General features: G+C 37.0%; 2 protein-coding genes across 4 annotated transcripts; one reads left to right on the top strand and one right to left on the bottom strand.

The window, feature by feature from the left end:
* Positions 1-565: 565 nt before the first annotated feature.
* LOC138187250 (brefeldin A-inhibited guanine nucleotide-exchange protein 3) lies at positions 566-21,782 on the bottom strand. Of its 3 annotated transcripts, none has more exons than XM_069127823.1 (22): positions 21,536-21,782; positions 21,150-21,283; positions 20,531-20,665; positions 19,913-20,078; positions 19,228-19,357; positions 18,897-19,181; positions 18,232-18,465; positions 17,931-18,158; positions 17,249-17,625; positions 16,354-16,538; positions 16,109-16,271; positions 15,450-15,758; positions 15,070-15,292; positions 14,767-14,940; positions 14,281-14,689; positions 13,780-13,992; positions 12,154-13,024; positions 11,703-11,835; positions 9,683-9,911; positions 6,159-6,385; positions 4,053-5,622; positions 566-3,290 (listed from the first exon to the last, which is right to left on the bottom strand). In XM_069127823.1, the coding sequence occupies exons 1-22, from the start codon at positions 21,618-21,620 to the stop codon at positions 3,147-3,149; spliced, it is 6,624 nt and encodes a 2,207-aa protein (XP_068983924.1). In that variant the 5' UTR covers positions 21,621-21,782; the 3' UTR covers positions 566-3,146. The 3 variants fall into 3 exon arrangements, with proteins under 3 accessions (XP_068983924.1, XP_068983925.1, XP_068983926.1); XM_069127824.1 differs by having other exon boundaries at positions 16,354-16,526; XM_069127825.1 differs by having other exon boundaries at positions 18,897-19,166.
* Positions 21,783-22,049: 267 nt separating this feature from the next.
* Positions 22,050-26,187, top strand: LOC138187252 (C-mannosyltransferase dpy-19). Its single transcript, XM_069127831.1, has 9 exons — positions 22,050-22,201; positions 22,289-22,401; positions 22,483-22,620; positions 23,036-23,104; positions 23,252-23,587; positions 23,667-24,489; positions 25,324-25,486; positions 25,559-25,687; positions 25,767-26,187. Exons 1-9 carry the CDS (start codon positions 22,111-22,113, stop codon positions 25,978-25,980), a joined length of 2,076 nt encoding a protein of 691 aa, XP_068983932.1. The 5' UTR covers positions 22,050-22,110; the 3' UTR covers positions 25,981-26,187.
* The last annotated feature ends 475 nt before the right edge of the window (positions 26,188-26,662 follow it).

The raw sequence follows: 26,662 nt of genomic DNA, 5'->3' as shown, positions 1-26,662 counted from the left end.
CTGATGTTTACTACCTCGCCGAATGGGACAGGAATAAAAGCATGGAATAAGCCGAGGCGACCGTCGCTCATAAGCTTCCCTCTTTACGAGGATGACTTGACCGCAGACAAGACTCTCCCGCCCTTTCCTAAGCCCGTTAAAACGAACTAAAATGCACTTCGTCTCGCAGGAAATCGTCGACACCTTTGATACTTCTCGAAGTACATCGAGCTTCGAAGGGAAGGTAATCGTATGACTGTTCTTTCATCTATTAACTCAGTCGACGCAAGTTTTGGAACTGGATGGAAATTACGAGTTTCTAGGGAGATTTTTATCGAAGTTTTTATGGAAGTTCCCAAAGAAATTTTCCAAAATTTGTATAAGAGTTCTTTGAGCAAAGTTTTTGAACGTTTATACAAAAATTCTTCAAAATTTTAGTTAGAACGTAATATAATCATTTAATGTGCTAGTTCGTGCAGGACAGGGAATGAAATTTTTTAACTCGAGGAAAACTGGATGCAGTTTCGTTTCATTTTATCTTCTATAAGTAACGTTCTGCAACCAGTTGCCCTCATCGAACGATAGATTCGGTAGTACAATTTTATTAACTTGAAATAATCGAACGTTTCACGCTCATACATCTCTTACTCGTCTACCGTGCTCAGGTTACGCTGATCTCGATTAAAAATACTATATGTGTCAATACTGTCCGCATTTCGTTCTTTTTCTCGCACAGAGAAAATTATTCGGTTTTGGGTAAATTTCCTTTATCTCTTTTTCGTGTGTGTTGTTTTTTTAAAGAAGAAAAAACAAAAGAAGACAGGGTTCTACGTAGGCACGTTTTATTATCAATAAGTAACCCCTCCACATTCTTTTTTTTTCATCATTTAAAGGATCTGACGCTCAACAATACTTACAACACCGATGGAATTATCTGAGGACAGAATTAGAAAATTCGAGGGGGCGATGGATCGATTTATACAACAATCGTCAATTCTTCTCTTCTCGTTTTTAACATACAAACGATATACAAAATATATGTATAATATATATCGAAGCGACAAACGAAACTAAAAACCATTTACTAGTCGTCGGCTAAATATCGTAACGGTAAAAATTAACAATAAAAATATCTAGCCCATCTGGTTTAATCGTGTCGCCATGAACCAGAAGCAAGACTTACTATTTACAGGAAAATATAACGTCATTTTTCTTTTCTTCTTCTTCTTATTTTTCGTCTCATTTCGCTACGATTGTTTTCAATTACGATGTATTCAAGAACTCTTTGGCAAAATCAGAAAGCTTTCTATCAATCTGAAACTCTTTCGTCATTTTGTTCACACGAAAAATAATATTTCTATCCTAGGCAATCTGTTTCTAACTTTCAAAATCAACGTCGATCTTTAACTCTTAACTCGCTAATTACTCTCTCGTCTTTTATACTAGTAACAGTAACTCTCTGATGTATCCAATTCATGGATGAATCAGAAAAAACGGAATATAGTTGAGTGAGAAATATTTCAAAAAGTAAATCTAGAAAGAAACATGAAATGCACTTCCTTGTTCTTGGAAGTTCTAGATTTACTTTTAGATATATTGAGGCAGAAGAATCACTCTGAGATTTTTCACGAATTTTCTCCTTTTCCGTGAAAAAGAAAGAAAAGAAATCCTACAATTCTTTTAAAAATAGCTAGTTTCTCTTAAAAAAGGAAGAAAAGAAGAAGCTGGGAAAATTATAGAATTTCGTTAGAAATCGTTGGTGCCTCGTTAAAAAAAAAAGAAAAAAAATTGTAGAATTCTGCTAAAAATGTCGAAAAATCCGTAGATAAACTCCGTGGCAGCTGACGAAATATATCGAACTGGTCGCGACGCGTGTGTTCGACCGATGGATGTAAAATCCCGGTACATCCGACTCTGCGACTGGACCGCAAACTACAGTTAAGCGCAAAGAGCATAAAATGAGAATCGAGAAGATGTGCGTGCAGAGTGGATCGTAAATAAAATCCTTGTCTCTTCGTGTCGACGCGTCTCAGCGGTAAACTAGAGATAGGCGAGGCTTCCACGATGAAAAGGGGACATCGTTTCTTTCCTTTGAAAAATGAATCGAAATTACGTTGTTTTCTTACGTATATGATGTTTCTGATTATATTGTTCGAACTGGAAATCGTTCAGTTCTTCGTGAAGCCGAGAATTTATGTTCATTTGCGAAGTAACGAAACGATCTTTTATCTTCTTTATCGTGGAACTTTGCAAAGAGATATGACGTAGATGATGATCCCTTGACATGGAACCTCTTTCTCGTTTTTCCTCCTTTTTCTATATCGTTCATCGTTTACATATGCATGACGTTTATATTATCGTTTATATATGCACGATGTAACTGATTACGCCGTACGAATTGAAAATCATTCGCTTCCTTGTGAAACTGAGAATTGGTATTTCTCCCGAAGTAACAAAATCGTCGTTGATCTTCTTGGTAATCGTGCAATTTTTCCTATCTCTTTCCTTTTTGAAGAGAATTATGGACGCAATGCTCCTATTTATATTACTCGAAGTTGCTTCAATTTTTCGTGAAGCTGAAAACTTGCGACTTCGTTACTCGCGTAACGAAGTAATCTTTTATCTTCACGAGAATCGTGGAATCCTTGTTATCTCTTCTTCCCTTCACGATGAAAATTATGAATGAAGAAAGTATCTCTAAACCTTACTCCCTCGTCAAATTTCCGATCTCTTTCTCGAAGTCGATTAATGATCGTGACATGCGAAATGGTCCTTAAAACTTCAGCGAGAGGATGAATGTGGAAAATACAGCTTCTTAAAATAGAGTTAAAATCGTTCGCTGGTTGTTCCTCTTGAAAAACATCCTGAAATACAACAATCTGTCGTCTTAAACTCGTAGATTGACTCTGGTCATCAGTCTATTAACGTTCTTCTTCGTCGTAAAGTGGAAGATTTAATACTTATTGAGAATGTATTGACTGAAACCAGTTACGTTCTTCAGACAGTCATAGATTCTTTGTAAACGCTGAGAAACAGTTTCAAACATCCTTTCAACGTTCGAATTTCGTGCAGACACTCGATTAATATCCAGTGTCTTCGATTAGCACCGAAGAACTTCAGAATGAATTGTGAAAATACATCTGTTCCCAGATGTATTGAAGCTGTTCCTAATTGCTCGTCAACCCGTATAACACTGCGATTCGATGAAAAAGCGTGGACAGTCGTTGCTTGAGAACCTGGTCGACCGCGTACCGTGTCAACACTCTTACACCGCTGACGAAAACAGGAAGCAGCGGAATCAGTTGATCATCCTGTGAAAAATATTTTTAACATCATGCTTTTGATAAGATAAGGCGTCGATTCGAATAACAAGTTAAAAATCAGAGATTTCAGGCCTTTGTGATATCACAGAATTTTTATAATCGAGGCTTCCGGGCGTGAGTCGTGGAAAATACGCGGAAATCGATATGGAAAATGTATTCTGATATTTCAACAGCACTGAAGCTAGCCTCATCGGTAAACTGTGCATACCTATGCAAATTCATATTCCTACGAATATAATTAAAAAGTGAAATCCAGGTAGAGATTTATTTAGCTGTTGAATATTGTCGCAGGTTTTGTAACTATGCTTTGGACATTTTATGTAGAGAATGTTTCCTTCGTTTTATATGCAGGTGTTTTTATATAGGAAACTAATCTTAAAAATTAAAATAAATTATTCTAGCACTCGTGACATTTAAGTAAAATAAAAATTAAAAATATTACTTTATACTTTTTTAACGTTTATTTCGTTTATTATTTGAATTTTTTGTTCTCAATTATGAAATGATGATTTTACATAAAGACACATATTTATCGTTAAATATTCATGTTTCATTGAATGGAAATATCCTAAATATTTTATATATACTTATTAAATTTTATGTAAATGTGTATATACATTTTTTATATATTTTCAATGCGTCTTTGTACTTCGAAATATTTTATAAATACATAAGCGTTGTTCACGAATCGCACTTGAAATCCTCATTTATAAAAATTCGAAAAAGTTGAAAAAAACATTTACAACTTACAGACAAAGCCAGGGTCCAATCCAAAACTGTGCTCAGCATCTCTGCCCAAGCATTCCTATGAGCTTCGCTATCCTTGCATACATTACTCTTCTTATGAAACACAGATTCCTGACTTGCTATCTCTTCAGTCTCCGCGTTAGAATCACCGCCATCCTTTCTTAAAAACGGATTAGTTCTAAAGCCTCGTTTGCTTCTCTCGTAATCACGGAGCAACTCATCTATATTATCGAAAATTTTAGGTAAATCGTCCTCTTCCTTTTCTCCAATTTTCGAGGAAACACGCGGAGACATCTCAAGATCGTTCGACGATTCAGACACCGTGGACCCAGCTGTTTTTCTCAGTTCCATCACCGATCTACATCGAATATTATTGGGATTGAACCTCACGAATTTCTCAGAGTCGTCGGTTTCAATTGGCTCGACGAATCTCAAGGAACTTTTCCGAGTCAACAGACAAGCATCGCTCCTTCTTCTCTCCAACTTTGATTTCCTGAACAAATCAGCTTCATTGTACATCAAGCCAGTGTTCGTGGATTTGATTTCCAACACAGAAGTCCCAAAAGAGTCGACAGACTCGGTTCTTCTTAAAGAATCAAACTTGTAATACAAATTATCTCTGGTATTAATGAATCGTGAAGGTGCTGGTGTAGTGGAATTGTATTTTCCATCTATGTATCCTTCGCTGGAAGTACCGCCAGATCTATCAGGGTACACAACCTTCTCTGTAACCGATCCTAATCTAGAGACTGGTCTAGAGTCATCGGTTTCAGGTTCAGACTGGGGACCAGAATCAGTAGAATACTCCACCGCTAGGTCAGACAGCCTAAAAGGTCTCGGATCGTCTTCACACTCTGGACCAAGTTCCTCCAATCCACTTTCGTCGTCCAAATTTGGATTATAGTTCTCGATATCCTCCTGATCTTCTTGATATTCTTGATCCATTTGATCTTCCCCATCTTCTATATCGTCTGGACCTTCGGGCAATTCGATGGGAGCTGGAGTAGCCAGAACTCTGTCACTGATCGGTTCTTTTCCTGTGATCTCTGGAAAATCGTCCGGTTGAGCTATCAGCAAAAATATCTTCCTTTCAGAAAAGCTATCTACTTTCGTGTGTCTTCCATCTTCGTCCAAAACCACTTCCACGTAACTTTCGCAAAGTTCTTCGAATGTAGTCCGTAATTGTTTTAGATATTTCGAGAGTTTTCGAAGACTCGGTTCTTTGAGAGGTTCTTTGTCGCCTGAGTTCGAAGCGAGGATCATTTTCACGGTTTCTAGGCTAGCTTGCGTGTCTTCTATTTTGTGTAAACAGAGCTCGAATAGAGTGACGATCTTGATTGTCCAAGCCACTCCAGCTTGACGATAGAGATTCGCTGGTTGAGGCAGATTAGCCACCTTTTGGACCAAGAATTTTAATCCAGGACGACAGTCAAATTTTAAAGCGGTTGCGTAAGATAGATCCAAAGCTGAGAGGAAAATGTCTATGTGCTGATTGGTTAGACAAGACAGGAAACCTGGTATCACTGTTTTTGACGATGTCGATGCTGCTGATTGTGGTATGACGTTAGACAAACTGGAATCGAAGTGAATTTTGTAACTGTGTCTTAACTATGTTCAACACGTTCGCTTTTTAAAATTAAATTTAAAGTTAATTTGGATTCAATTCTAAGCTGTAAAAGAAATCTCAGAATGTTATTATTCGTGACAGAAGTATATTAATAACGATGAAACATTGATTATCGGAACTTGTAACGATATACGCTGTACGGATAATCGTTTATATTTCAAATTATTTAATGCGCTAATTTAGTGATAATTATTACTACATAACATTCATTGACACCTATTTTTTTAAGAAATGTTCTTTTCTAAATTAATAATAATAAGTTTAATTTAAAAAATAAATTACTATTCGTATAGTGGTAATGTTATGATATTTGAAAACAGATACTCTTCAAATTTCTATCTTTGGCTTAATTTCCTTGCCATAAATTTTGAATAGCTATCGTAAAACTTAATATGTAAATCTATAATCTTTCTCTGTGATAGCGAACGTGTTAAGAAGATTAATTAGAAAGATTCGTTGCTATTTATTTAAACAATACATACCTAGGGAAAGACGAGTCAGGACCTTGCAAAAGAATAATGGCGATGCAATGAAGAAGCATCTGATGGACCAAGAGGCCAACAATCAAGGCTCTGAGCTGAACTCTAACGATATAAAGGTCGGGATTGAGTGTGGAAGCCACCGAGGGTGGATACAGAAGGAAAACGTAGGATCTGTCGTCAGATCTTCTCGAAGTATCTTCGGTGCGTTGTTCCTCCAGGAGGAACACCTGAAGGCACAAGATCTTTCTTCAATATGCCTACCTAACAGGATTGAATTTTCATCGCACGATTCTTCGTAGATCCTCGACACGAGTTTTCGTCTTTTGTCAAACGCAAATTTTTTTCTTCGTACGTTTAATTTAACTTTTATCTCTCGATCTTATCTGTTTAATTTTCCTTTCCTCTCGTTTTACTTATGCGTATTCGATTCGAGAAGCTACAAAAGCAATCGTGCGTGATGTCTGAAAAACAGTTGCAGATGATGGTCGTGATTTCGTGACTAAAGATGATGTTCATGTTCATCGTGACGCGATGTTCACCGTATTTTCGTGAATAATCGAAAGATCATCGAGATACGGCGGGCTCTAACTCGAACCTAACATGATTCGATTAATTCAGTCGGTCAGTAAACATGTGTGCATTCTACGAAAGCTGCAGCTTCTAGAATAGGTGTCGTATATCTCATCACGTACATATTATGTGACAGTGAAATTCTAGCCATGGACTCAAGCCATGGATTTTAATGGTGATACGCAAGACCGTGCCAAGTTAAATTTAAATGATATCTCGGCCAACGACGGGGTCCTTTATTCTAATAATTATTTATATCTTCTGTATCTGCAATTGATACATCTGTAAGTGCAAGTGGAAACTTAATACTTGTGTATTAAATCTAATATAAGATCTTCCCGATGAAAAATCTATTCAAATAAAAATATTCGGCAAATTTTTCAGGAACCGTGGTGATCGAATGATTGTAATGAAAAGGACCTCGTCGAAGAGGTTCTGCAGCCTGACCTGTGCCTTCTACCAGCGAGTGCAAACGTCTAAACGAGATGATTGATGACCAATCGCGTCGTATCAGCGTCGACAGGCTTACTTCGATTCTTTCCCATCCTTTTCTCTGTTTTCCCATACGATTTTCATCGCGCAGGCCGATGAAGGAATAAGGGTGCAATACAAGAACGCATCAGAGCGAATGATAAAAGCATATCTGTATTTGACACATTCTGCATCGAACACATTCGAGCGGTACAAAAATACATTAAAACCACGAACGTATCGACAATACGCAGTCTCAAGTACAAAGATCTTTTTCTCATTATTTTCTCTCTCTTTCTCTCTCTCTCTGTCTAGTTTGGCATTTTTTAACAAACATCTAATTGCATTGCACAATGGCATAGAATTCGGATAAAAACAGTTTAAAAGACATCTTCTTGTGTATTTATTTTAAAAGAACCGTTTAAGCAACGGTTTTGTATGGTTATTAATTCTACGCCACCGTATTGCCATCAGCCATTCAGATGACAGCATAAATACACGCAAAGCGCACGATTCACGAGGCACGTCGATGCAAAAAAATAGAAAAATCTGTGTGTCTAGAATAAACATTTAGGCTGAACCTCGTTTTAAAGCACACTGAATTTCTGACTTTTTTTTCTTTTACAACATATCATAGATTTTTCAAGTAGAACGAGCCACTAAGGTGGCCATCTCTGCGTCTGGAAACCTAGTATTTTTGGATTTTACTCGACGAAAACTATCATACGTTATAAAAAAAAGAAAAAAGAAATAGATCACAAACCCGGTGTGCTCTAAAACAAAATCGTACACGAGATTTACGATCACAATGTCGCTTGAGGAGAAAAGTTTCTCGTAAGGAACTAGATAAGGCAGAAAAGCTGCGGTTGCAGTGAATCTCGAGTCGCGAAGAACGTGGCTCTCGAAAGCAGGCCTGTCGACGACGACCACGCGTCACGAGTATATTTCTCGTCTCGGTCAAAACCGCGATGAATCGTAATCGTCGCGAATCGAAAACTCTCTAAAATATTGTTTCTCATCGTTTCATCGGTCGACAGAAGAAGAATCGATGCGATTACATTCGTTTGTCTGTTTGCTCTTTCCTATCGTTTTTTTTTTTTCTTTTTTTTTTCCTTTAATTTTTTAAATATTTTCTCATTGATTTTTTTTTCTTAAAATCCATGACGTGAGTTACCGTGGGCGGCTAAAGCCAATGGGGACCCGTGTTCGACGTAGTGTTAGTGTAATCGAGGGGTGTCGTGTGCTGCCTACAACCAACGGAGTAGGAGGTAGTGTGCTGGTCGATCAGTGTCGTCTCAATGGTCATCGAATCCTGGAAAGGTGTCGTCGGCAGTGACGCCGCATTCTGTCTCTTGATCGCAGACAATACCTCGCGCAGCTGGCTCACCTGGGAGCAAGTCAGGTCAGGAGGGCACCACGTGTGACACTCTCTCGCAGACAATCTTTTTTTTCTCGACATATGCGTTTTTAACTTCTACGTTACACAGAAACACTCTCTCACTCATTCACCGAATAAGTAAATCACGAATAACCATCTACATGTTGACAAAAATAAACAGTCAATCGAAGGGTAACTGCAATAAGGAGACACCTCCACTCTCCAATAATTTGAGTAAACCAACGAAAACCAACTAAAAATCAAGCACTCAGGTCGCCCAACAAGTTTGCGTATTTCATTTCTGTATTGTTTAGATGTTTTCAGCATCGGTTCCATTTTTAGTTTTTCTTAAATATCGATGGATAGTCGATCGTCGAATATTCAAGATTTTAGACACCTGTTGCATCCACCAAATTTCTATTTCATTTAACGGATCACAAATTTTGCTCTTGTTTATTTAAGATTGAATCTTTAAGATTGAAACTTTTTTAGAAACTTCTTAAATCTTTCTATGATGATAAAATATCTACAATGTAAAGAGAACAAATACTGTATATAGCAATTGTTATTGTATTTTCCTTATGAAACTCATAATATATTCATTGATTTACCACTCAAGTATCTCTTCTAGAGTGGGCTTAATCTTTTAGCTCTGTCTTCTAATCTTATCGTTTTTCATCCTCCAAAGAGTATGAGAATATCTCATAAAGAGTATTGGCGAATCGTGACACGAACTTATTGGCCGATCTAATAGTTTTTCAAACTAGACTACTACATAACTTTTGTGCTCTTGTACTCTTCGATATGAAACCTTTCTTTCTCTTTCAACAGATACATTTCACATATAGGAGTTGCCTCCGTACCGCTGAAAATCCTTCGATTCACGAGAAAAGAAGGAAACACATCGAGTCATAAAGGTTCTCTATCTAACCATCATCGATCACCGCTTTGGCGATTATCGAACGAACACGTTCAGTTGACAACTCTTGGTAGCGATTGTGAGGACACAGAGAAGCACAACGAACGTCAAACAGCCAGAAAAGTGATAATATCTTCTTCCATATTGAAGAATATTTAAATAAAAAAGCGTAACGAATCAACTTACCTGAGCAGCGAGCTGTCGCAGCCTTTCCGATTCTTCGATGGTCGCATCTCGTCGCGCTGCAACCTTGACCTGTGCAACGTCACCGTAAAAGGACTCGGATCTCGGCGAGAAAGCCATGGTCAGCTGGTGCAACTCTTGCAGGGAATTTGAACAAGCGCGGTAACAGGCGACGCCGCAAACTTCCCATTGTTCTGGGGTGAGTAGCGGCCCGCTGCTCACTAGAACGTGCCTGCGCAGACATTGCAGACATCATCGCATTGAATCATAGAAGAATCCTGAAAATTAAACCTTCCAGGTATTTAGAAACTTAGTATAATTTTTAACACGTAAGATATTTCGCACAGGAATCCTCGAAAGTCTTAACATGGCTGATTAATTATTTGATAGTTAAGATAACGGTTAGAATCATGTCATTGGAATTCGTGAGAAAAGATCTACAATTACTTTGTTTCGGTTATACATATATTTATATAACAGTTTATAAAGCGTGATATCTTCTAAAACAATCGCTCGAATAATTACTCGAAAGATCGGTAGCAAAAAAAAATTCATCCACCTCAAATCACGCTACAAACTCCAATTAAAAAATTGATAAATTTTCTTTTGGGACGAAATATTCTTTATTAAATTCCTTATTAAAAAATCAACACGGCCACTGCGATGTCCGAATTCTTATCATCGTATCATTTTCATATTTCCTGCTTTATCTTTTTCCTAATTCTTATGTCTATAATTGCACGAATTGATCACTGAGGATCACTTTGAGAAGAACGAGAATATCTTTGAATACAAAGATCGTGCCTAACAATTTTGTGTAACTCGACAAATTTGTAGGACTCGTACGAAACGGGAAAATAGATCGTACACGAATGGCTAACTCGCGAAAGGGTTAATTTCTCCGCTCGCAAACAGCAGATATAGGTTGCTACCAAGAGTGGGTGACTCTAAGATTTCAGATCAGGATCCCGTTCGTCATTCAGTGCCAGGCTAGCTATCTGCCCGCGAACCTGTCCCGTTTTTAAACTCCGCGCACGCCTGTACATCGATACTTCGCGATCGACCCCGGCTAAGATTGAATTACACGCGTGTCGATGTATGCCGTGCATTAATATGGAGAAAACGAACGACAAACGGATCCATCCGGACCATAGTTAGAGCAAGATAGACGGAAGAGACGGGGGCTGTCTCTTGTATACGTCCTCTTGTCGGATTTGTGTGAGTCGCTGACACGACGCTCCGGGGGTGTCGAGTGTCGGTGGCTACCTTATCCCACCGGACAGCCTGTCAAGCTTCGTTATCATCTTACACGCACGCTACGCCCGTAACGACGATATATCTAACCTCCGTCGATGGACATTCCAACGAACCTCCGCGTTATGATTCACCCTTTCTCTCTTCTGATCGATCCTCGTCCTCTTCGAACCTTCTCTCTTTTCCTTCGATTCTTTCAATCATCATAGGAGATCTCAATCGATCTTCGTTCTTCTCCAAGTTCTTCCACTGGAGACTCTTTCAATTAACATGGGTGTAAGTTTGGCAGCAATGCGTACATTTAATCGTTTTCTTTTTTTTCTTAACTTGGTAAAACAGATTAGTTCCCAATGATGATTAAAATGAGTTAGATCTTGAATCTTCGATCTTTGAATTCTGATGCATCTTTTTGGAGCCTCGTTCGGTTTTCGTTCGATCTTCTTAATGAGTGTACGAGCATCAGTGTATCAGTAACGGGTGATGGGAAATGGATCCTCGAAATGGATGAGCGTTTGATAGATTTTCTGATTTAACGAAACAGGTCGATTCTTCGAGTTAGATTAGGTTTTCAAACGGTGAGAAGAATGGAGCGCCTTCTTTGCGACTCGGTGATCTTAATTCGATAGTGAGTCATCAAGCGTTGGAACGAATAGAGGACTTTGATCTCGATCCGTGTTAATATATTGTGCGTACATATGTCCCAGCTCGCAGAGGTTTCAAACTCCTAAACAATTCTTATAGGCCTAGGTTTCGATCAAAAGATACTTACCTAATACAGGCGCAACCTAGACGAGCTATACTCTCCGTGGGTTGGACCACGCATTCCGCCATTACTAGCAACAATTGCTTCAACATCAACGTCGTAGCTGATAAATAGGCGTTGTTTCTAAGTACCTCGGGTCCTAAAATCCATTTGTAAACGCAAATTATAAATTTATCTCGTCGAAATTGTCTCTTCTCTCTGCTTTAAGCATCGCGTGTTATTAACCCTGCTGCAATCCTCGAATTTTTCTATTTCAATCTTGCTTTTATTTCAATAAAAAAGACAAAAATTTAACGTGAAATTGAAACGAGAAATCTACAAATCTGCACGTCAACGACAGCTTTTTTATTCTTTAAGACACTTCCAGATAACTCGAGATACTTTTTGATCAGAGCGAAATGAGATCGGCTAGAAAATGACCGAGAGAACGTAACAAGGTAGATGATATGTTAATTACCTTGTAAATGAGTTAAGTAATCAACAACCAGATCCGTAGTCAGTCCACAGCATTGTTTAAAATTAGGCGCGAAATTGTCCCATCCTCTGAAGATCTTCGACGTCCTCCTCAACCAGTTCTGCACCATAGGCAGAAGCAGGTGATTGACACAGTATAAACCAAACGTTGGCCCAGGAACATTCAACGTGTCTCTCAGTAAATGGAACAAGGTTTCCAACGCGTGAGGTTGATAACGTTTAGGGCAAATCATGGTAGCGCTTGCTAGGCCTTCGATCAAAATGTACCAGACTCTCAGAATGCCACTTGGCTTGTCCATACTTTGCAGAGTTGTAATTGTATGAACGTTATCCATTAATACGTCATGTGGCCTTTCAGGTATAGTCTCCTGCATCGATTCAGCGTGTTTATCGAATCTGATCAACTCGGAATTGGGTATCGTAGGATCAACGTATTGAGGAATGGTCGAAACTTGGATTCTTTGAGCTGAATGGAAAATCGGACAAGCTGGCATGCCATACATCGATGCAAGAATATCAGAACAGCTGAGAAGATATTTCAGACTTTCGACACAGAGTCTCATTCTTCTGGATTCTGCAACGTCGATCTGATCTTGATCATCCTGGTGACCCTCCGTATCACCGATTCCACGGACGTGCTTCAGGAGACATAGAATGCAATCTAGCGCCGCATTGGCGAATACAAGCGTGTTGTCCGTGGATAGGAAGACCCTGAAGACCTCCAAGAGTGGCGCAGATTCGACAGAATCTGAATTACCAACTGAAGCTACGCGTAGCGCTCCGAAAAGAGGTCGCCAGCCCGATCGAATCTCGGTTCTGTTGGTCTCGACGAACTCACAGATGCAACTGACGATCTGGAAGGAATTTATAATTCTTTTGCGTCGATTTAAGCCTTCGCTGATTTAACAAAATGAGGGGGAATTAAGTGCGAAGAATTTAAAAAACAGTTACGCTTCTTTATCGCGAAGAGCTTTTGGAATTTATATTGCTTTTGGATCGACTTAACGCTTTGGTAATACATTAAAGTAATCAAGTATTGAAAATGAACTATTTAAGAAATAATTATTTTCTAATAAATTGCTTTCACCGAATTTTTTGAATCTATAACGCTTTCGTTTTGATTCTGTAATAATGTAAAATAACGGAGAATTCAGTATATTTAGAAAATAATTACTTCTTTATTGTCAAAGACCCACCCTTTGCATCTCTGGTGTCAAATACAAAAAATATGTAATTTTCCCACTTTTTATAGAAGATGTATATTAATATTAGGTACGATGATCAGACTGTGGATTTTTATGCATTTGTGAGGAATTTAAAGATACTAAAATGCACAAAATGCACATAGAATAGCAAAAATGTATGAAATATGCAAAATAGTGTAGTCATTATAATACTTAATAAATAAAACAAACCTGCTTAGGTTCCATTTCTTTAATGATGTTTATAAAAATATTAATTTGCATGAATATTCGCAGTCTAATGGTGACATTTAGGATTTGAAATTTATAGCAATGTACTTGAATGTATATAATAATACTTTGTTGCTCTATATTGAGGTTTCTCTCGAGCTACACTCTGATAAGGTTAAAGACAAACAATGACTCACTTGATCCTGAACGTCACTGTCGCATAGTTCTAGGCACAATAGGTTCTCGAAAGGTTTGAAAAGAGCCTCGTTGAAATGGAAATGAGGCAATTCCACTTGCTCGTTCAACAAAGCTGCCATCGAGTCGTGAATGCATTGTACTGCTTTTTTTGAAATGCCACGGTCCTTGTGACAAGCTGCCTCCATAAAGTGCGGCCCTAGGATACTCCAAACCTGAAATACGCATATCCAATTTAGAAACTTTGAAACGCATCACGTTTATAAAATCTTGAATCTGCTGCGACTCCTGAATATTTTATTTTTACTATTTCAATCTCGCTTTAGTTTCAATCTATAAAGACTTAACTTTTGATATCTCAACTTATTAACCACCTCTTAAGTAGGATTTCTACAATCACGAAACTAAAAGTTGAAGAAATTTTCTAGCAAATAGGAAAATACGATTCTGTCAAGAATGACACAATAATACAGCTCTTAAAGGATGGACGAAGATTCTCTCACCCTCATTATATGAATCAGAGGCCTTCCACTCTTCACGCACTTCAACATAACTTCTCCTAATCGAGCCAAGAGCAGCACATTCATTTCGTTTTCTCTGGGTTTGCTTCTTCTCCACCAGAACCTCTTATTGTCTTTGAGACCATCCGTGGTTTTGAATAACTGAGCTTTACTAGCTCTGCAAAGAGCAGACAAGAATAGACATAACGCTTTAAGGTTCAACTTTAGCGCAGCATTTTCAAATAGCCTGTCGACTTGTTGGGATAAAACGCAGATAATTTTTGCGGCATAGTCGGCAGGAAGTATTCCATTAAATTGACTGTCCGCGTTCGATTCTTGGATTATTTCTGGGATTGTGTCTGTACTGGAGTTTTGTGTGTATGGACTGGATAGAAAACTATAGACATCGACACTAAAATAATAAACTGTCTTTTAGTAATGGAGAGTTTAGTGGATTCATCGAGAATCAAAATTTTCTATACGCTTTACCAAGTTTCTTCTTCCTCGGTGATGTTGAAATTAAGTTTTAGCCTATCTTGGCTTCCCTTTGGATCTCCATTCGAACTATCTTTCTTGTCTTTCTTCTGCTGAGTCTTAGGCAGCGATGGATTCTGATTCTTTCCGAAGAAATCATGTTCCAATTTGCTCACGTACAAACAACACCTTTTTAAAGTATAAAGCTACTTAATCAGTTGCTGCCAATATTTAATAAATTAAAATTAACCAGTACTTTATAAATTCGATAAGTTGGATAGAAATTGGAAAATATTTCAATTGTTAGCGATGTCTTACGTGAAAACATGAGGCCAGCAATCGCTGCCATGACTTCCAAGTTCTAAACCCTTGCCCAGAAGTACGTCCATACTCAACGCGTGCGATGTGTGAATATTAGTTGCTCTGTTTTGTAATTTCAGGCGCAGAACATCCTTCGTCCTCGTGATTTTCGAAATAGACTGCTCTGTGCAGGCTGCTTTCACCAGCAGAGCGAAGATGGAACCACAACGATTCTGTAGACCTAATTAACGAGAAAATAAATTTGAATAAGAATAAGTGGAAATGAAAGTCGGAAGAAATAAAAACTGGAATCGCTATACGTATTGGGAACATTTGTATGTATATCCTCAGGTATTTAGAGTAATTTATTAAACAGTTTATTAAGAAATAATACTGACCAAGTACATTGCTCAAAATTGCAGCTTTATGAAGACCTTCCAACGACAAAATCACGGTATCCCTGATACCTCGTCTATCGCCGTCTCTGCTCAGTATTCCCTTGTTATTTTGTTCCTTAGGAGGATTCAATCCTGTCGTCAACACAGTCATCATGCTTCCCCAACAACACGTCAATACTCTTCTCGAAAGCTTCGCTCCTGCTTCTGCTTCCGATGTTGGTTCGCTTCGAGATAGCTGAGCTTTTTCCAATCGTATGTAGTCAGACAAAAGCTGTCCGCCTCTCTGGCTTCCAGGAATCCCATCAACATCTTACGAAAGTAAATGTATCTATTAGTTTTCAGGATTTACAGCCTTCGATCATCGAATCAAGGACACGCACCAAAATTTTATTTTTCTTCTTCAAACTTTAGTATTATATCGCAAAGAGTAAATTGTCCTTGGTTGGAAAAAAGTTTGATACTTACCAAAACGATATTTGGTACAAAACATTGTTCCATATATATAAGAATTCGTGGAAAAAGCCGAGAAATTGTTATTTAGAAAGTCCTTAAATTATCATTACAAGATTCTTATTCGTTCTGTTAGAAATTTTGAACGGTCCTAATTCGATGGCCAGAGACTCGACAATCTCGTTTCAGATTATAGAAAATTGATTTACCAGTTAATACGTTTATCAGAGCACTGTTATCCGTGTAGTGCGGATTATAGCCACATTTCTCGAGTAAATTACACGCTAGAACTTGTTGGTAAAGTTCAGACAACCAAGTTGCCGAAAGATAGACTAGAACTCCAGATCCGTGTACTTCTTCCACAAATTGTTCCTGGAGAATGCGATAGGAGCTTTTGAGAAATTATCAGAGTTGCAGAAAAACATTTAAACGATGTGTTAGACGTCATTGATACCTCACTGATGGGGACCTGACGATTATCCTCGTGATAGTAATTAATCCTAATCAACTTCAAGTTCAACAATAATGCCGCATAGGTGGCCAAGTAAATTCCATCGGCGTTCATGATCGTAATCAAGGCACATGAATCTGTACTGGTGTCCGTCTGTTCCTGCATCTTTTGTTGTGCTGTGAAAACTCCTGTAAACGCAATGTCGTTTCATCTTTTGGTTTTGGAATTTATAAAGGAGAATTAAATGATAACTGACGAAGCTTATAAGTAGCAATTAGAAGAATTATAAATAACACATATAATAATAAGATTGTGGATGTTCATGCAAATTTATATTTTTACGAATAGAATTATTAGTATTAAGGGAATGGAATCTTCAAACGGAAATTTCTTTCATTCGTCATTAAATATTATAAGAATTTGTAACATTACATATTGTACTTTGAATATTTCATGTATTTGAATACATTGATGCATTTTGTGCGTCTTTATATCTTGAAATTTCTCATAAATGCGTAAACGTCCACAATTTACTAAAGACGAAAAGGAATATTAAAAAAACAACGTTAGATAAAATAAAGACTTATAAAAAATTATTGCGACATCCACTCTATTTTCTAGACTTAACACGGACAAATTTTCATTTATCACAGTCGCTACATAATTCTATAAAGAATAGAAAATTTAGCCTAATGAAAACTCTCAAAGCAGTAACCAAATATTTCGCATCAAAATCTTAATAATTTTCTAAGAAAGCACAATTCAGAATTCAAGAATTACCAAAAAGTTGGGACATGGTCTCGGGAAGCAACAGACAATACATTATCCGTCAGTAAACACGATAAAATCAACATTATTCTGGGCAAGAATCAATTTCTCGTGTATACGATTATCGTACCTTGACAATATTCCGAAGCAAAGTTCTGCAGAGCTTCGTCGACTTCTATGTTGCTTCTGAGACTCAAAACCATAGGAATCAAGTCACTTTTCAATGTCCTGACGAACTTTCTAGCATTATGCCTTTCCATATCCACGTTGCATTCATCAGCCACCTGACGACCCACGTGAAGACACTTTGGTAATTTTTCTAATCTCAATCTCTCCCTTTCGTTCTCTATCGCGTAGTCGTTGTCTTCCAAGCTATTTTCTTCTTGAACCTCGTCAGATTCGTTCTGAGGACCTTCTGTGTCCGTGGAATCACCATCTTCCGATGGACCGTGCCCCGAGGAGTCAGAATCGGAGCCTATTCCCTTCTTCATCAGCTCCAATTGCTCTCTGAAAGTAAATCAAAGAGCTTTTTATGGGTTTTTCTAATTACATTCTTAACAATGCATCTACGAAGCACTTCATCAACCTATTCAATGTTAATTTAGTCCTTTGCACTTACGAAACGTAGTAATATCTGTCTGTTTAGTAATTCTATGAAGAAATGTAAAATTGTGAAATTAATTGCGTAATTGGAATATTTGTACTTTATAACGTTTCGCAGAGTGATTATTCGACAGAGAATTTACGAAAAAGATAGTGATCCTTTAAATCGCACAGTGTTTCTTACAATATCTTACAGTATTAAAATTCACCTGTATGTTTTCGGCAACCGTGCCATGCACTGATAAGTCAAAGGTCCTTTGTAGTCACAGGATTCCAAGTCTTCGTACAAGCTATTGATCGTGCACGTGTAGGTGTGATTAATAGCCTTCCCCTCGCATAATTCCTGAAGAGCGGAGAGCATTGCAACCACGCACGACACACTAGCGTGCAATGTACTTAAACCACCAGTTGTTGATTCTTCGATGGAATCCATTGCTCTATATTTTTAATTATTATCAAATTAATAAACTTCTGTTATTTTAGATAAAGGACTTTAATATAGTGACTCACAATCTCATCAAGGCCATGTCGCTCTGAATATGACTAGATTTATCTTCTTCCACCAATAATGGACCAGCAAAGTCAACGATTCGACTAGGACTTCGTAAAAGCTCTTTCAAAGCCTTCAAAGATTCTAAGCGTTGCTGAGGTGGAGGATACAGTAACATTCTGTGAAATACTGATTCTAAAACTGGACGAAGGGGTCCCACGCAGCCCACTAATCGAACTAATTCTGTTCCAATGCTATAGGTATAAAAATTGTCAAATTTCACTTTCAAGTTACTTTAGACATCAAATTTTTTATGAATCATAATTAGACTGCGAATATTTATACATTTATAGGAAGTTTAAAGATGTAAATATACAGTGTGTACATTTTTATTTTACTGTCCTTTGCAAATGAATTAAATAACTTACTTATCTTATTATTTTAAAGCTTTTGTTCTTTTCTCAAAAATCTTTAATATAATATATATATGTGTACGTTTTTACATTCTTTAAATTATTTAATGATTTCTTGTGAAACAGATTTTCCAAATATTGAAACAACTAATGTATTCCAATATTAATGACATAATAAATATTCTAGCATTGTAATAGAAGTGTAATATTGTATAAATATCCGTCTAATAATAATATTAAATTTTATAACTATTGTATCTAAAATTATGTACCTATAAACAGTTTTAGCCTGATGACTATCGAAGCTCAAAGAAGTGGCCAAGTATCCAGATCCTCTTCCAATTTCGTTCTCTTTTCCTTCCCTAGACGTGAACGTCTTGTCGACCCTCGGTGTACCTAGGAAAGCTATCAGTGCAGGACAGAATTTCTGCCAAAGGAAGGTGGTAAAATGTGCGTTCGTATGAATTTTCTGCGGCAAAGAGGATATCAAGGTATGCAGACATTCCAACAGAAATACCACGGTGTTTCCATTTCTTCCATTACTGTAATAAGGTTTCCTAAAATTGATGTGTATTCAAATAAAATTAATATTTTTTCCCTTACTTCTGAGCTTCGTCCAGTTTGCTGCAGATGTATTGAAGAATTGGCAGAGCTTCGTTGAAACAGGAGACACCTCTTTCCCATAAATTCTTATTCTTCTTTGCATTCTCGTCCATTTCTTGACATTCCTCGTCTGTGAAAAGTAAGATATTTTTACTAATTAGTAGCGGAGATTAATAGCGTAATGAATAGATCTTTATACATTTAAATTAAAAAATTTCAAATTATAAATATAAAAAATGATATAAAATATATAGAATATTCAATATAAACATAAATACAAACAAGTATCTAAAGTATGTATAGATATAGTGTAGTAATATCCAAGTATAAGATATACAAATATTCAAAGTATTTGAAATATCTAAATATCGAAAATATTCAAATGCTTTGCTCAAGTTTGATTTATTTTAGCCACATTCGTAAAAATACAAATTCACATAAGCAAACATCCTATTAATGAATTCTACTAACGTTCAAGAAAAAATCCTCGAAAGTGTTTCAAAGGAAACAGCTTATCAATCACGGAATTCGCAAAGAACGTTTCACTAGTCACGCGAGCAGAGATTTATTGATCAAACTTTCGTTGAACATCACGTTGGAGTATCTGATAAATTCCAGAAATAATCACAAGGACAATCACGAAATTCTAGAACGTACTACGGATAACAGCATTGAATGAAATTACCTAGGAATAGGCAAAAAGACCGTAACGTTTGACTGGTTGCAGCTTGAGCCGCGGTCCTCACAGCTTGATTCCCATTTTCGAAAGCCTCGCAGCAAGTAGTGAGAATGGCGATTATTAAACGACCGTTCATTGTCCAGTAAGAGGAACAGGCAACTTGTAACAGAACCTATACAGATTAATATGTCGTGGAATATTTCTTAATTAGTTTCGATGAATCTTAATCCTCGACCAGAATCGTGGCTGACCATCGCAACTTACTTAATTTTAATTTCTATTTTGCACTTTAGTCGACAAAGATCATTGATTGCCATTATCACGTAGAGTGTAAAATAAAAAATAAAATTAGATGTCTTAAAATTCAGTAACGATACCAGTTGAGTGTTAGACCTGCTGCAGTCCTCGAATTTTTATGTCTGAATGCCACGCTCCCGTTTTAATAAACAAAAATAGATTTAATGTTTCAACAAAATCTTTGGTTAAAAGATTGTAAAAAATTGGATCAATGGAATTATCTCATTTTTTCCTCGGATTTAAGAAATTTATTACCGATAGTAAAATGCGTCAAAAATAACGCAAAGAAGGCAGCAGGGTTAAAAAAGGGGTTAAATTTAGGCTCACTTTTAGCATGTCCGTCTGCGTGTCGTCAGATTGGGATAACATGGAACTCATTGCGTGCAACATTTGCGCGGGTAGCCAAAGAGAATCATCCTCTGGCTCGTACGGCGACTGGAATCTATCATCCCTTAACATTTTCTGAATTCAAAACGTTTATATTAATTACAGATTATTTACTTTGAGTAGATTGCGGATGTTTATGCAAATATGTATTTTATGAATGAAAGGAAGACATCTAAGTGGAGATTTATTTCACTCGCTAAATATTACGAGTAATATATTTGGAGTGTTATATATATTTTTGCATATTTTATTTCAATCTAAATTTTGTATAAATGCATAAAAACCCGCAGTCCAATTATGATGAAATTTGAATAAAATATTCTAATTGACTTTAGACATATATCCATCGTCTATTGAAAAACAGCACTGTGAAGTAACTATGTGTCTCGGATTAAAACGAAGAACAGTAAAGAAATATTATGTTACAGCTGGTCACTGATATCGTACCCTTTATCGCAGAGTTCCTTCCCGCGGGCGAATGCGTCATTTACATATATACGATACTAAACTGGCACAATATGGACAAAAAGAAGAAAGAGGAATTCAATGAAATACTCACATGTAATCCCGACAGACCAAATGCAACGAATTTGCTCCTCTTCGTTTCTAGTGCTAGCTGAAAGGTATGTAGACATTTTGCTCGTAATTCGTGGGGTGGATCGCGTAGTAATCCCTGCTGTTTGTCCAGGAAATCTACATAAACATGTTAAATTAATTAAACAAGTAAAGTAAAATATATCGTTTGTTTCAGAATCTTACTTATCATAAATTTATAAAAAAGAGCTTTTTACCAATATAAAAATTATAATTGACAAGTCAATGGTGGATAAGGTACTGTAGGGCGAGTATAATTATCACAAGTATCGATCAGCTTTAAATTTATGGGGCAAGTGTGACCATCTTATCATAAGAAATATATAAATCGAATCTTTTAAATCGACTCACCATACGCTTCTTGCGCAGATTTCCGCAAATTTTGTAATTTTGCATTGCTTGATTCTCGGACGATCTGCAGCAGAAGATCCTCCATGTCACGGTGGACTAACACGCGACTGATCGATAACGGGAGTGCCAATGCACGCTTGGCTGTACGCGCGCATCCAGGGCCGTAGAAACTGCCTCGCACAAGGGAAATTCATTTTCGTTTTAGAAAATTAAATAACCTTCAAAATCCTCAATATCTCACCATGCAACACTAATTTAACAATATAAATATATAGTAAATTAATTTCCTTAATAACAAACCGCAGCTAGTTACGCATAAATTTCTACCACTATTATTGAAATATCCTACATTTAATATACATGCCGCACGTACATAAACACCTACCATAGTCATTTTATAACTTTATTAAGAGATTGAAATTAAAGTTGACATTCTCCTTGTAACCTTCTTTATTAGAAAATCGATTAAAGTCAAACTAATTTTTGACCGATCGACAGGCATTTTGAAATTTCCGATCGATGGCGCGCTGATAGTTCCATGCAGTCACGTGACTGAATTTAGTCGGATCTTAAAGATGGCGACGGAAAGTGACAGGAAGCGTAAAAGCGGCGAGAAATTACGCCGTAAACCAGTGAATTTGTACGAGTTAGCGGTGGATTTGATAGGTACAAGCCTCCTTGCGAAGGAAAAAGGCTAATTGGTGTGGTTTCCTGGTCAGCGTTATCATAAAATCATCTCGTGTGCCGTGACAGGTTTGGCATTTGGCTTTTTCCATTGGTGGCATGTGTCGACGCTGTTCGAAAATGACCGGCATTTCTCGCATCTGTCCGAAATCGAGAGAGAAATGTCCTTCCGCACGGAAATGGTACGAGATTCGAACGATTTCGAGAAACTGACAAATTATTCACGAAGATAACAGGTATGTTTTGTTTTTGTTTCTGTTCAGGGGATGTATTACTCGTATTACAAGACTATCGCGGAGTCGAAAACATTCATGGATGGACTTAGAAAAATCAGCCATGATAATATCTCGGAATATGGAAACATTATTAATGCACCTAGAAAGTATAGCTTGCTGCCAGAGGTATTATTCTCTATTCGGTATTCGACGATAAATCTATTTTTTGGTTAGGTTAACTTTGCTGCGTCCTTCCAGTTATTTTCTTATCTAGACTCTCTTGTACAATAATTCTTGAATCATTTTATTGTATCAATATATATTTGGTTATCTAGTCTTGATTTAATTAATCCCTACTTTAATCTAACATATTTTTATAATCGTATGATATTAGTTTAATTGCGCAAGAGGGCTATAATCGTGTCTTTCTATAGTTAAAAAATATAAAATATCTTATGCCATGGTTATGTTAAAGTTCATTCCAAAACATTAGATATCTTGTTGTTTATTGAAATATGAGCAAGATAGGAAAATAAAAATTTTAAGGTCGTAGCAGGGTTAAGAAGATCGACTTGTATAAAACATAATTGATAATTTACAGCTGGTAGCTGGATATCTTTATCATTGTGCCAAGAATCTGGGGATTATATCCATAGAGCAGTGTTGGCAAGTGAGATTCATGTTTGTTAGAACTGTATACAGAGTCAAATACTATAATAATACATAAAGAATATTTGGTACACAGACTCTGTATGCATTGAGAAATTCAATGTGAGTGTCACTTCCTACGGAAGAACTAGAAAAGAATCACTTTCAGATAGAAAGAGGAGAAGGTTTGCCACCAGTGACTAGTTGCGAGGGTCTTGGTGTTCCAGTTTATTTTTACTTACAAATCGTTTGGATTTTTACTATATTTACGGCAGCTGTACTGTTCTACTATGCTGCCTTCCTTGGTAATAGTTTGAGTAGTGGAATCATAGCAGTGCTTCTATTCTTTTATAATCATAACGAATGTACTCGTGTCCAATGGACTCCACCACTGAGAGAAAGTTTCGCATACCCTGTATTACTCTCTCAAATGTATAGGTTGACTCTGATTATTAGAGAGGGCACTTTGCAAGATTCTCAGAAAGTGCCCAAAGATTTACTTCAGGTGTGTTGAGAAATATTAATCAAACACTCACAGGTCTGAAATATTCTGTATGAAGTAACAAACAATTTATTTCTTTCAGAAAATGGGTATAGCGACGGTAATTAGCTTATGTTGCTGGCAATTTTCACATTTTGTACTCACCACGCAGGTCGTTGCTCTATTGATATTAAAATGGATGAAAATAATCCCAAACGACCTTTACAGATGTATTTTTAAAGTTCATGGTTGGTCAATTTTATTAGCAACCGGAATCACAGATGGTTTCCCCTTGCTGTATTCTCTGTACTTCAATCTTTTACTCATCAGTAACGTTGTAAGCTTAACGGAGAAGCTGACTCATTTCATGGGCATAAAGCTCCAAACGATTCTCGAGATCGTTCTCACAATTATATGCACGCTGTACTTAGAATCGTTTTCCGCCTCGTTATCCGAGGACAACGCGCACGTGTTCGACTTACTCAAAGCGAAACTGACCAGTTACAAAGACTTCCACACGATGCTGTACACGTGCTCTCCCGAATTCGATTTCCTCCAATACAGAAGCTTCGAAGCGATTATAAAAACGTTGCTTCTGCCGTCTGCTATATTGGCTGGAATGCTGGCGGTCTATTTCTGGTACAGGAATTACAAAATCAAAGGATACCCTAAATGCATAGAGGCGGATATGGCTTACAACGGCCTGCAGACCGGAGCTTTCATCATCATGGCAGTTTTCATCATGAGACTCAAGCTGTTCATGAACCCCCATCTCTGTATAATAGCCGGCACTGTTTGCGCGAATAGATACTTGGAAAAGCTTGGTTTGAAGAACGAGATGACTAAGACTGCTCTTACTCTCCTATTGATATCCGCGATGTCTTATCATGGTTTAGAGAGACTGCAGGAAGAACGAAGTATCATAGGTAATTATCAGGCTCTACGGAACAATTAACGATCAAGCAATGAAATAGTGTGTAAAAATGTATAAGAACATTATTAAAAAATATAAATAAAACAAGACTATTTTTTCAAATTACAAAAAATATGTTGATATAACAGATATATTGTAGAAACTCGTTAGGTACGGACAATATTCCTTTAATTGAAAAGAACATGGTTATCTATGATGCCTGAATTTCTTCAAATTGAATAACATTGTAAGATCTAGATAAAAGAGGATTTTTTGAAATTCGTTTTCATAATTACAGCGTGAACTCAATAGAATTTAATAACGTAAACTGGTTAGAAAGAAATTACAACTAAACTGTGATTCTTAATGTTGTCGACCTTCGCAACTTTTACATACTATTTCACTACTTAAATACGTATTTTATTTCCTAACGAAAAAAAGCGAAATATCCACTAAAAAAAAGCTTCTTACCTGCACGTGATAACTAGACTGCAGTTTTTTTATGCAAATTTATATTTTTATGAGCACCATTAAATAGAACTTATATAGAAATTTATTTTACCTATTAAAAGTTATAACAAGAAAAAAACATATAAGAAATAAATAATGTAAATACAGATATAAATGCATAATAATCCGTAGTCTAGTAACAAATATATTTTCTTAACAAATAAAATCGTTCATATAGTTTGACAGAATAATAACGATATATAAGTATAATTTTTATAAAAAGTAATAATTGTGAATTATCCGCGTGAGTCAAAATTGGCCCAGCCTCCGAAGGTTAATAAACAAGCTCTTTATTATCTAATTTTTCATCGTATAAAAATATGATATATGTAATAAGGCGAGTACAGCGACATCGAGCAAGAGGAACTGTTCGAGTGGATCAAGAAGAACACGCCAGAACATGCTGTGTTCGCCGGCAAGATGTCTTTGATGGCAAACTTAATGCTCTCAACGGGAAGACCTATAGTCAATAACCCTTACTACGAGAGCAAAGAGATGAGGTGCATAAGCTTGCCATTCCCTGGATCGTTACATCTGCTTTGGTATTTATTATCACCGGTTTTATGTTCTAGAGATCGGACGATGAAAGTTTACGAGATCTTTAGCAGAAAAGATGTCACATCCGTGTACTTCACTCTAAGGAATCTTCACGTTGGATACGTCGTGTTGGAGGAATCGCTGTGCTTTGGTTTCGCAAACCTGTAATGAAATAACTTTGAAACTCGATGAAATTAATAAGCATGTTTTTTTAATGTTACAAATAAAAATTTTGTGTTTCAGGCAAGCAGAGTGTCAGATGATCGACCTATGGGATCTAGTAGACAATGGAACCGCGAAGGCAGCTGGGAAACAACCCCTATGTCCAATCCTATATCGAGGAAACGCTTACCCCTTTAAAAGAGCCTTTGTAAATAATCGTTATGTTGTTTTGCAGCTCGATTATTCCTATTACGTTGAGCTGAAACCGAAGACTTCCCTTAACTACAAATCCTAAAAGTGTTCAATCGACTGATCAAATGTGACAAATCGAAAATACCTCGCGAGACTGCAGAGAATATTTTTCCCAAGGGAGAGGCAGTTATGTATGATATACATATATATTTTTCTTTTAAAAAATAATGACTCGTCAAAGTGAGCCAAAGCAACTTTGTTAAACAGTTAGAAGTAAAATACAAATAAAATGTTAACTACGTTCCTGTCAGCTCCATGTCTTCGTTTTCCTGCGTCGTTCCTGTATCATCCCAAGTCTTCGCACATCTGAAAGGAGTCTGAGTCAAAGTTCTACCTTTACGTAAGACAAAAACTGTTCGTTTTATATAACTTTATTTTAACAATTACAGAACCGTAGTGAATAAACGCTGTGGTTCTCGTAACATGACGAAATCGTCTAAAATATAGTGGAATCTTTCTTCCTCTTTGTTTCTTTATTTTCTTCTTCTTCTTCTTCTTTTAATGAAAGTTGGTCGAATTTCACGTGATAGTTATTAGCGCGAGAAACGGGCGAGCATCAAATCGCGGGATCGCAAGAAGAATCGAACCGCGCCGCGAGGATAGCTCCGTTATAGTAACACACGGCACTGCACCTTCACTTCGCCGTGTAACAGATAGTATAGTCGGAACCCTGCCTTCGCTATACTACGTTGTGCTGCTGACCCAAATGAATCCTATGGCCAGTC

The sequence above is a fragment of the Bombus flavifrons genome, chromosome 14, assembly GCF_040668555.2.
Source record: "Bombus flavifrons isolate JBK064 chromosome 14, iyBomFlav1_principal, whole genome shotgun sequence".
Lineage (NCBI taxonomy): Eukaryota > Metazoa > Arthropoda > Insecta > Hymenoptera > Apidae > Bombus > Bombus flavifrons.
This window is presented reverse-complemented; position numbering and strand designations above follow the sequence as displayed.